The sequence below is a fragment of the Epinephelus moara genome, chromosome 19 (assembly GCF_006386435.1).
Source record: "Epinephelus moara isolate mb chromosome 19, YSFRI_EMoa_1.0, whole genome shotgun sequence".
Lineage (NCBI taxonomy): Eukaryota > Metazoa > Chordata > Actinopteri > Perciformes > Serranidae > Epinephelus > Epinephelus moara.
Window position 1 is genome coordinate 355,902 of NC_065524.1, and position 12,881 is coordinate 368,782.

Genomic DNA, 12,881 nt, shown 5'->3' on the forward strand with positions numbered 1-12,881 from the left:
CACGTGTTTCAAAGGCATCTGTGTATTGTGTACATAACAGAGCGCAATACGAATTAAAATTGTAATTTCCAATAGTGACAAGCAATATTTATGTGCTTTACTACATTTACACAAGCACTACGAGTGGTCAGGACCAGGAGTAGATTTTGTTAGTAGCTACGAAAAGATCGGAGCTACTAAAATATTGATGAATGCGAACACGCACATACATTTCCATCTGCGAACAGTTTACACACAAATTCCTTCTGCTCACGTTTCATGAATGAGACCCACTGTATCTCTCCTCAGGTTGCCACAGTGCAAACCTTAAGGTCACAGTATCCTTTAAACAAACTTGTACAAAATGTCGTCAGACTACATCTAATGACAAAAGGCTCTCCAAACACCCTGTCTGTTATGTATTGCTTTGTAATAACACTGGGTCTTATTCATGAAATGTGAGCACAATGAATTTGTGTGTAAACTGTTCACAGAAGGAAATTTACGTATATTTTGGCCTTCATCAATGTTAGTAGCTCTGGCTTAACATAGGTACGAACAAAATCTACACCTGTTTGTGACTGCTCGTAGTGCTTTTGTATAAATAAGGAATGCTCATAAATATTGCTTGTCATTATTAGAAATTACAATTTTAATTCATATTGTGCTCTGTTATGTTCACAATACACAGATGCCTTTGAAACACGTAAGTTACACATGACAAAATATTGGAAATATAACACATTTAGTTGAGTTGGCAATTAGCAGGTTTAACCTTCAGATTAGGTTTCTTTAAAATGCGAATGAGTTATTTAAATTAACTTAATACATGTGTTTCTGACATTTATGGCATCCCATTTCCACTTGATTCAATTAGGAGAGAGAACTCGAATTTGTCTTCTGTTTGAGTGGCAAGACTGTTAGACCCACATTATTGTTCAGTTAATGAGCTATCAGAGATTGCTGTCAGAAAGTATAGCGATTTACCACTTAATATAACACATACATCACCTCAGTTTGCTGTTGACTGCTTCAGTGAAGGCATCTAATTGTCTCCCTTCACAGAGAGGTCTCTCTATGATACAAGCAATGTACTTGTCTACAGCTGTGACTGGGAGAAGCCTCCTCCTGTAGCTGTTGTGGGGTTTTTTTGTATGTGCTTATGTTTTTTTTTTTAAAGTTTTATAAAGAACCATTTTCATTTAACCTCTTGGATGGTTCTTACAACAGAGGAAATGGAGTTAACGGCATTCGTTACCTCCTTTCAGGCCTTTAATTTACCTGTCCCTGTCACACCACAATTAAGAAAATAAACTTTTGTTTCTCAACTCCACTTCACCTAACATAACTTCAATCTCAGCATTAGAAAAGTTTTTTTTTTTCCTCTCTCTCTTTCTTTGTTTACTGTATGTTCACTGGATGCACCTTTCCTTAGTAATTATCAATCAATCAATCAATTTTATTTATAAAGCCCAATATCACAAATCACAATTTGCCTCACAGGGCTTTACAGCATACAACATCCCTCTGTCCTTAGCACTCTCGCAGCAGATAAGGAAAAACTCCCCCCAAAAAAACCTTTAACAGGGAAAGAAATGGTAGACACCTCAGGAACAGCAACTGAGGAGGGATCCCTCTTCCAGGACAGACAGACGTGCAATAGATGTCATACAGAACAGATCAACATGATAAATTAACAGTAATCCATATGACACAAGGAGACAGAAAGAGAGACAGAAACAGAGAGAGATGCAGGACAGACGGTGATGACAGTAGCTTACAACAATAATTAAAGTAATAATATTATAATTCTAATTACGGCAGTGAAAGTATATATTAATATCTGACAGTATACATATGTGACAATAATCATATGTGTATAATAACAGTAGAAGTATGACTAATGATAACAGCAGCAGGAGGCATCAGGCAAGACCACGGCAGCAGCACAACCACACACGTCACACTCTCCAGGCAAAGCTGCAATATAAGTTAACCTGCGAGACAGTGGAGCACAAAGGCTCTGGAGAAGAAACCAAGTTAGTGACATGCAGTACAGCCGAGTTAGCGAGATGCAGTAACAGGACATGAGTGTTAGCAAAGGTGAGAGAGAGAGAGAGAGAGAGAGAGAGAGAGAGAGAGAGAGAGAAGGAGATAAGGTGCTCGGTGTATTATAGGAGGTCCCCAAGCAGACTAAGCCTAAGTCAGCCTAACTAGGGGCTGGTACAAGGCAAGCCTGAGCCAGTCCTAACTATAACCTTTATCAAAAAGGAAAGTCTTAAGTCTAGTATTAAATGTGGAGACGGTGTCTGCCTCCCGGACTGCAACAGGAAGATGATTCCACAGGAGAGGAGCCTGATAGCTGAAGGCTCTGGCTCCTGATCTACTTTTGGTGACTTTAGGGACCACGAGTAACCCTGCATTCTCAGAGCGCAGTGTTCTGGTGGGATAATAGGGCACTATGAGCTCTCTACGATATGTCGGAGCCTGACCATTTAAAGCTTTGTAAATTAAGAGTAGGATTATAAATTAAATTCTGGATTTTACAGGGAGCCAGTGCAGAGAAGCTAAAACAAGAGAAATATGATCTCGTTTCTTAGTTTTGTTTCTGCTGTTATTTCACGTGCAGCTGCGTTCTGAATTAGCTGGAGAGTTTTTAAAGACTTATTAGAGCTACCTAATAATAGGGAGTTACAGTAATCTAGCCTAGAGGTAACAAAATTCACAAAAACAATCTTTAGTATGTAGAGATGATGCATCATTAATATGAACGAATTGAAAACGATCAGATGAATAAGATTTAAACCAGCTTAGTGCAGAACAGTTTTGGTCAATTAAGTGTTTCAGTCTTTGTAGCAGAATTTGATGGTCAATTGTGTCAAATGCCGCACTAAGATCTAATAAAACAAGTGCAGAGACAAGTCCTTTGTCTGAAGCAATCAGAAGATCATTTGTAATGTGGGTATTATTATGATTGGGAGGAGTGGATTCATTTAGACTGACATATTCATCTTTACACAGCCAGGTTTCAGTTAGGCTGAGTAAATCAATATGATTATTATCACCTCCTATATGGTGGTCACATGGGTGAGGATGTATGCTAATTGCTGACTAGCTGGAGCGCACTGTCAATTTACCATTGATTGGCATTGATGATCAAATTCGAGTTTCCTGCAGTGTTCATGAATCCGGTGTAGATTTTTAGTACAAAGGATTTTTATGTGCAAATCTGCTCATACATCAACTAAGATATCATGAATGAGACCCATTGTATTGAATCATGTATTTATTTCCTTGAAAGCATTTGCAGTTGCTGTATGGGTAATAAGACAGCTGTATAAATTGGGCATGAATGTTGAATTGTCTGTCTCAAAAAGTTACAAAAACTGTTGGAACCCTGATTCAACCATCAGGAAGTGTGTGTCAAACACTTTTAGATGACCTGACAAACACTTTGTTTGAAGCATACTGAGGCCTTTAGCTCCACGTAACTTACACATATAGTAGCTCACCTTATTCCTTTCACCAGCTCCCAGTCACTAGTCCTAAGGATGCTGCATGCCCCAGACCCTCTCCATGTCTCTAACACAGTTCCTCTCTCTCTCTTGTGTCTCTCTCCTCCATTCACAACTTGTTGCATGCGACTGTGTCTGCTGTGACTGACCCCAGGGCTTTAAAGGACAAGCAGGGGAGAAGGTAAGTTTAGGACTATGTGCCATAAGCAGCATTATGAAAAAAAAGTAGCAATTTAGCACCAGTCAAAGAAAATGTACAGCTATAAGTTTGTGGCTTTGCTTTGGTATCCTTTGTTACTTTGTTCATATATGCTCACACCAGTCCGCTTGCATCAGCATGAATAGGATGAGTTGTAGAAGGACATTGAAATATAAATAGGGGGCTCAGTTGAGATATTGTTAAAATGTGATTTGGTGGTGGTTAGAAGGGCAGAGCTATGTACTGTACTGTGTGTACTGGTAGTATGTGATTTATATCAAGTACTCAGGTCTGTATTTTCAAACAGCATGAGGGTCACATTCTGTAAATGGTTTCCCACCCTGGTTGGATTACCTGAACTCTTACCCCATGAAACACAATAGTAGCAATTTGTCATATAAGCGCCTGGAAGTTCAAATTTAAGACTCCCCAAAGAAAGTGTAGAAAGGTTTAAAGATGCCACAACAGTGTACACCAGGAGCTTCTCCAAGAAAACTTAGAATGACTAGAGTAATATATTGAGATAAATAAATGTTGTTACTAGTGCGTTGCACAACCCTTAAATCTTAGCTCTCTGTCTCATAGAAGTTACTGTGAATATAAGTTGCCAGCTGGGACAGAAAAGATTGATGCTGGCCTCAATGGTGGAAATTACATGTAAGACAAATTTTACTGTGGGTTCTGATATCCACTTTACTTAATGACTTGCAAAAGTGTGTCAACAGAGATGATAAACATGCAGTAAATCTGTTAATGTCAACAGTAAAGAAAGAAAATCAAAATGATTACTTTTATTCAACTCAGTGTCACGAACTCTAACCACTAAGAGTATGTGAAGTCTGCTGCAGTTTGGTGAAGGTTGATTTGAAGTTCATCAATGAAAATATGGAAATAAAATTAAGTTACATGCAAAGCTGCTCACAAGTAACACTCAAAGGTGCCCTATGGAGTTTTTGATCACCTTTTTAGAGAAGAATTTGTTGTTAATGACTTGCCTGGTTAAATAAAGGTTAAAAAAAAAGTTAAAAATAATCAATCAATCAGTCAATCCAATCAATCAGTCTTTTATTTGTCACATGGAATTATACAAAGTACAATGCTACTTTAACTTGTCAACTGTAATCTATTCTTTTTTACATCTTCTTACATCGTTGGTTGCTGCTTTTATAATTGTCCATATTTCCAAATGGTTCTGGAAATCCAGGGTTTCTGGTTGTGGAATGATTTAACCGTCCACACATCCTGATCTCAACGAGATGACCCCATGGTCGCTCCTTAAACAGGCAACATGCACCAGGATATACACACTCTTTAACATCCTGTAGGGGGTGTGCTGGAAGGTTTTCACTTAACAAGTTAGCATGGGTAGAAGCAGTGTTGGGCAAGCTACTTGGAAAGTGTAGTGAGCTAAGCTACTAGTTACTCTTAAATTAAATGAAGCTTCACTATATCAAAGCTATCACCCTCAGAAATGTAGCAAGCTAAGCTACAGCAAAATGAAAGTAACTCGTTCGGAACGACAAGTAACTCGTTCGGAACGACGGGGTTTCGGAACGGCGGTGTTTCGGAATGGAGTGCTGTCCCCTGTCAGGTTCATGTGGAAGTGACTCTGTGTGGTAGCGGTGACAGTTTTATTTCAGTCCATAACAGAAATCCCCACCTCGTTTGAGCTTCAGAAATGATTTTGGAAATGTAGCTTGTGTGGACGCTACCGCGCTAAGTGATCAATAAAAGAGCTTAACTACTGAGAAGTTACTTGATTCAGAAAACAGCGACGCTACCACCAAGCTACTGAGAAATGTAGTTAAACTACAAACGTCCGCTACTTTAGTGACGCTACTGCCCAACACTAGGTAGAAGATAAGCCGACGCCAACCAAGCAGCCAAGGCTTGATTTTCAACAAAAGGTATTGACAAAAGCAGAGATAAATAAGCTTGTAGCAGCATACTTCGTGGAGGAAATGTTGCCTGTTTCAACAGTGGAATCGCCGTCTTTCTGAAACATACTGAGCAAAATACAGGGTTGGTTCAGGTTATCTTTCATCATTTCGTCAGCCTGATCAGAAAACATCATGGCCGCCAGTGGTGGAGAACCTGCTTCCTTGGGGGTAAGTAATCATATATTAGTCAACTGATTGATTGATTGATTGATTGAATCAATCAATCAATCAATCAATCAATTTCATTTATAAAGCCCAATATAACAAATCACAATTTGCCTCACAGGGCTTTACAGCATACGACATCCCTCTGTCCTTTGGACCCTCACAGCGGATAAGGAAAAACTCCCCAAAAAAAACCCTTTAACGGGGGAAAAAAAACGGTAGAAACCTCAGGAAGAGCAACTGAGGAGGGATCCCTCTTCCAGGACGGACAGACGTGCAATAGATGTTAACTTCTTTTTAAGAGGAGCTACAGAGTCGAGTGTTGTTCGCAGCGAGCCTACGGCGCTATCGACAAGATGATCAATTCGGGAGAGGTTAAAGTCGGCACGGGAAACCTCTGTTACTGAAGGACTTGGTATTGAATTTAACGACGGAGTAATCATTTCCTTAAATTTTGCGACAGCACTATCTGATAAACATCTAGTATAGTAACTGTTGCTGAGTGGCGTGTAATCGAGTAAAAAGAAATCAAAAGTAATCAAATAATGATGAATAGCGTATAGCGTAAGTATTAGTCATACTTATTTTATATAATTATATTATTATATTTTATATAAATTCCTAAAATTAATTAGGACATTTGTCTTAACATTCTGATGAAGAAAAAATGTTCCAACTGTGTTTGTGGTGTTACTTAGCAGCTTTTGAAATGTATGTATTCCCTGAGATACGTTGCCAGACAGCACAGGAATGAGAGTGATAGAGGAGATCCCTGCCAGTTCTTCTGACTCTGAGTCAAACAGTGATGAAGATCAGGAAGTAATTTTCAGCCAGCATGAGATAGAGGCAGTGAATGAAGGCGGTTCTGATGAGGAGGATGAAGAGTTGGATCGCAGTACAAAGTCCAAACGAGCCAAGGGATTCAGGTGACAGTAGTTTTACTTAGGGACACTTATATATGCAATCCATACAAATGTATGTATGTAGTAGTTGATGTAAGGTGAAAAAACACAAACCTTCTGTATGGTTGTGATATTTACTGAAAGTAGCATGCCGCTAACCAGCTAAATTCAGTCCATACTTGCTAATGAGACCACTTTGTACAAATAGCACAACACAGTTATGTATATATTATGTATATATTTTTGTTTGTTTTTTACAGCTGGTGTAAGAAACGGTTTGAGCACCAGTCAACAGCAGCTGCCAGTGAATTCAGCACACGCGATGAGCTGTTTTCTCCTCGTACTTTGCCCAATTCTTTGATGACGATCTGTTCCAGGATATTGCTGAACCGACAAATGTCTACAGCTGTCAATTAATTGGAGCCAGCATTAACACCACTGGATGAGATCAAGTCATTTGTCAGGTTTAATGCCTCTCATGATTCATCCACTTTCAGGACAATCAGACATCAGACCCAACCCAAGATCGGCTCTGCAAAGTGACACCAGTGCTGGAGCGCATAAGAAAGAAGTGTCTGGAAATTGAGAGTGAGAACAAGTTCTCAATAGATGAAATGATGGTCCCTTACAAGGGAAAAAAGGCTGGGTCTCTCCAACAGTATCTTCCGAGCAAACCTCACCATTGGGGCTTCAAGATCTTCGTTCGAGCAGGCGTTTCTGGGATAGTGTATGATTTCCTGACATACACTGGAAAGAGCACATTTGGCACAGGCCAGGGTCCAGCCAAAGAACTTGGAGTTGGAGCCAATGTTGTCATTCAACTCTGCAAGACCATCAAGAACCCATCAGAGTGTGTTGTCTACTTTGACAATTTTTTCACCTCCCTACCACTCATTGTGCATCTGAAGGAGTCCCTTGGTTTGCGAAGTCTGGGAACCATCCGCAAGAACAGGCTTAAGGGATGCACCCTTGAGGATGACCATGCTCTGCTGAGGCAAGGAAGAGGCAGCTATGACTACAGGGTGGATAATGAGGCAGAAGTGGCTGTTGTAAAATGCTCTGATAACAAAGTTGTCACCTTAGCTAGCTCCTGTGCTGCAATCAGCCCTCTCAAGGAAGTCAGGCATTTCTCCAGAGAGGAGAGATATAGAGTTGCTGTTCCCTGTCCAAACATTGTGTCACAGTACAATGTCCACATGGGAGGAGTTGACCTTGCTGACATGATGGTGGCCTTGTACCGCACCCCTGCAAAGTCCCACCGGTGGTACCTGTGCCTCTTTTGGCAAATGGCTGATATAGCCATCAACAATGGATGGCAGCTGTATCGCCGAGATGCCAAAAGCATTGGTGTGCAAAACCACAAAAAGCTCAAGGAATTCAGGCTGGAGGTTGCAGATGCCCTTATCCACAGTGGAAAGAAGAAGGGAAGGCCTTCCCCACCAGATGCATCCAAAGGCCAACAACCCCTAGACCCATGGTTGATCAAGTGGATCACTTCCCGGCTTTCACAGACAAGAGAAGGTGCAGGCTTTGCCCAGAAGGACAGACAACAATCTAATGCACAAAATGTGGTGTTCGTCTGTGCATTGTCACCGGGAAAAACCCACGCAACTGCTTCCAAGCGTTCCACAAAAAATGAAATATAGACAGAGGAAATGAGGGGCATTGTTCATAGAGTTCCCACCATTATGGAAAACCTGGACCCCTAAAACTTTTTTCAGTGTTCAGTTGTGTATGCATCATTTGAGAAAATGAAATTGCTGTTGTTTTGTTTTTTATGTAAGCTTCAGTGCACAAAAAGTTCAATATGTTCATCATGAAATGTTCCGTTTTTGTGTCACTTTTTTTATGAGATTGCTTTGTTATGAGATTACTAAACTGGATTGGTAAAAATGAATAAAATCAACTTTAAAAGTACTATGTGTAATGTAAATGACCAAGGAATACAACAATGTATCATTTATCTTCACTCAAATTGAACATTAATATGTTTATCATTTGGGCTCTGTTTACACCTTAATAGGGCAACGTATCCTGGGAGGTACAACTCATAAAATCCAAAATATTGAATATATACTGTATATATATATATATATATTGAATGTGGAAATATTTTTCTTAGGGCCTAAAGTGATGAGTGATAACATTAAATTATTTTTTGCAACTTATTTTCCACTCCTGCCTGTTTTAGGGTTCAACACGGGCAGCACCTCTGCTCTGCAGCTGCTTCTGCATGGCATAACATTATACCAGTGATCCACAGCAGGACTGGGACGGCACTTCAAAATCCCACCGTCACACCAGTCCTTATTCACCATAAAGCACACTCTCCTTCTCTCATCAGAGTCCACTGCACTGTTGGATCAGCACGTAGAAAAAGAGTCCCCTGGTTGAGTCGCACTGTCCAGGAATTAGCCAAGTTTCAGGGAATAAAAGGATATTACAGTTACTGATATCCCGATGGAAACTGAGGTGGCACAGAGGCCATCCAGTTTATTTCCAATGCATGTACAATGGCTAGCAGGATGGTAGTTTAGCTGGTGCTCTTCTCTTTCTTTTCTGGATGTTAACTGAAGTTTACATTTGAAAACCTTGAACTAGCTTCTATACAGCTATCTAGAAGTATGCAGGAGAGTTCACAGAGTGGTGAGTTGATTTCCACATCCAACGCCAACCACAAAAAGCAAAAACAAGACTTGCAAAATAGACGTAAGAGCCTAAATATAGTACAGATTTAGTGGAGCTGACAGAGAGGCGACTGAAAGTGTCTGCACTTATGTCATTAATAAATATAAAAAAGACACTTTTTACCACTATAGAGCAGTTTTTAGGAGTGAGTCCCTGTTGTGTTCGTCCTTGTGCATGCATAGATGCATGTGCATGATACATAGCAATGGTTTCACATTGTTCCACTGATCAGCAGGTGGCAGCAACATGTCAAGAAATACAGTAATAAGCAAAAGAACCCAGGGAATAGTAGCTAATAAATATGGATGTAGTTTCTCAGTTTTGCATGTTTGATGAGGAAGGAACTGCATTCTGCATGTTTATTGGACCTCAAGGATTCAAAGATTTTAATGAAAACACTGAATGCAAACAGAAACTTTGTTTGTTGTGCGATGTGATACGATGCCGTGTATCAGGACAGACTGATGTATAAAAACATTTTTTAAGCCTATTGTGTTTAAATGGAGGGACTGTGAATCGCCTGTTGGAGGGCAGAAGTTGGTATTCTCCATTTAGAACATGCGAGGGGTCAGCAGAAATGCTGTAAGCAAGTCTGAGCATGCTCTGTTTGTGGGCAGCCTGAAAAAAGTGTGCAACAGGTTGGCCAATAATCTTTGTATAAATTGCGTTGATTGTACAATTTAGTTTTAAGTTTCACAGATAGGCAGCTGAGTCAGGCTGTACAGTACAGCTTGACACTCTAAATCACTGATTAGGGTAGGATAGGGTGGCATCTATCATGACTCCCACATATTTGTATGAACATAGTTGTTTAATTTCTACACCGTGAATTTTCACTGGAGACAACTGAAAGTCACCCCGATATCAGACTGAAGCTGAAAGTCACCCCAATATCAGACCACTCTCTTATTTATACTGTAAGGAAAACTGTTAAAGCCTCGGGAAGCCACATTCGCCACTTCATCTCAAAAATAACAAATTCTAAACTGTCACAATTTAATGCTGAAATTAAAGACATTGATTGGAGCAATGACTTATCATCCAAAAACCCAGAACAAATCCTGCATCAGTTTTATCACAAAGTGGTATCCACTCGCAAAAAATATACCACTGCTTACAGTATACAATCCTGACAGTCCAAATTACCATGGTTACATTATGAAATTCTGCAACTACTAAAACTGAAGACTCTCTCCCTCAATTTATATCCATTTGTTAAAAACTTTAGAAAGTAAAACACGATTCACATTCAAATGCAGTACTGAACTGTGCAAAGCCAAGGCTGCCTACTTCAAAACACAAATCATCCAAACTGCTTCAAAACCCAAAACACTATGGTAGACCCTCAAAGTTATCACTGGTGAATATGAAAAGAATAAAAACAACAACATTTAAATTTCTGTACAAGGCACCATTATTACTGAAACTAAAAAGATTTCAAGTGCTTTCCATGATTATTTTGTTACATCTGCTAAAGAACTAGCATCTCACTTTGATTCTCCATCACATACCACACCTGTTTTTTCTTCTACATCCCCCCAGTTTTCCTTATCTGAGGTTACACAGCATGAAATGTTTAACATTTTGAACTCCTTGAAACATCTCGTGGTTGTGATATTTATGGTTTAAACATGGATTTCTTAAATACTCATGTCGACAGCCTTATGCCTCTTCTCCACCGCCATTTTTGTTGACTTCAGCAAAGCATTTGATACTGTGAATCATCAGATTCTGCTGAATAAATCAAGCTCATTTCAACCCCCCATCTGATCTGAACCACTTACATGAGAAAACAGAATATATTTATTTTCATTCCCCTAAAAAAACAATATCTATGTCTGGCCCTGTTCAGTTTTCAAATCAAACACTAACCATCACAGAAACCTACAAATATCTTGGAGTATATCTTGACTCACATCTCACTTATTGACACCACATTCAGAACCTAACTAAGAAGCTCAACCAGAAACTGTACGTCCATAACAAGATCAGACCATATCTCACCCCTGCTGTTTCAGACACATACCTACATGCAATCATTCTCTCGAATATGTCCTACTGTCTCCCCTTATGGTCCCTCACCACCAAGGAAGACATTTTTTTTTTTAAAAATATATATACTTTATTAATCCCCCTGAGGGGAAATTCAGTTTTTTCACTTTTTTTGTCATTAACACACAGGTCCGAAAGACACACACATGCACAAAAAGGACCTATACATTGAACCCATAGCAAGAATGGGAACTGCCCATTGGTCCGACAGCCCATTGGTCCGACAGCCCATTGTTCCGACCATATTAAACCCATTGTTCCGAAGTCCGTTCCGAAATTATCATGATGCCCTGTGGTTAAGGTCTGGTTAGGTTTAGGCATAAAAACCACTTGGTTAGGGTTAGGAAAAGATCATGGTGTGGGTTAAAATGAAAAAGAAAGTGACAAACACATAAGCTGTGAGCCTGCTTCGCCTTAAGCCTTTCCCAGCTGACCCAGAGCCGGTCGCGGCGCACCATCCAGGTAGAAATACGCCCGCCGGGAGCCGTTCAGCACAGTGGACAGTCGGACTAATGGGATGTCGGACCAATGGGCTGTCGGACCAATGACATGGACCCAGCAAGAATATACAAGAGAGCTTACAAGATCACTGATCAAGGTCACTGCATCGCACTCTCCCATTCTAATGCCCTGACTTTTCAAAACTACATAAATAATCTAGCCATTAAACTTTTTTTTCAGATCCTACACAACAACTCCAATTCCACACTTACTGCACTACTTCCAAGTCACAACACAAGACAGCAACACATCACTAGATCAGTCTCACATGCACTTATTCCTGTACCACCTTACAAAAACAATTACAGACAGAGATCATTTTGTCACACTCACACTAGGTTTTGGAACAAGATTCCACACTACATCAGAGCAATACCCTCTTTTACACATTTCAAACATACATTTAAACACTATCTGATGGAAGGACAGACCTGCAACAACTGACTTAAATCCCATATCCCATTTTACTCACTCCATTTCAGTCTGCTACTCTGCAATGTCTATGTAGCTGCCTACATTTTGTTGTTTTGCCTCTGCTGATTATTTCTGTTTGTATTTTATATTGTAATGTGTTTTTGTTGCATAACAGGAACCTGCTGGAAACCAGTTTTTAACTGAGTCAGGCCAGTTTTAACTATGAGACACAATGTTACTTTTGATTCCTTTCCTGTATGTATAAATAAATAATGAAAACGGGGTTCATTACTGTCAGTCAACAGAGATAGTAAAGTAGAAACATCAATCAATCAATCAATCAATCAATTTTATTTATAAAGCCCAATATCACAAATCACAGTTTGCCTCACAGGGCTTTACAGCATACGACATCCCTCTGTCCTTATGACCCTCGCAGCGGATAAGGAAAAACTCCCCAAAAAAAACCCTTTAACGGGGAAAAAAAAACAGTAGAAACCTCAGGAAGAGCAACTGAGGAGGGATC

General features: G+C 39.8%; 1 protein-coding gene across 1 annotated transcript in view; it reads left to right on the forward strand.

The window, feature by feature from the left end:
• Positions 1-12,881, forward strand: part of LOC126406518 (collagen alpha-1(XIII) chain-like) — a 349,158-nt gene that overhangs the window by 182,585 nt on the left and 153,692 nt on the right. The window contains exon 4 of the mRNA XM_050070828.1: positions 3,649-3,675. Coding sequence (XP_049926785.1) covers positions 3,649-3,675 — 27 coding nt within the window. The remainder of the gene's footprint in view (positions 1-3,648; positions 3,676-12,881) is intronic.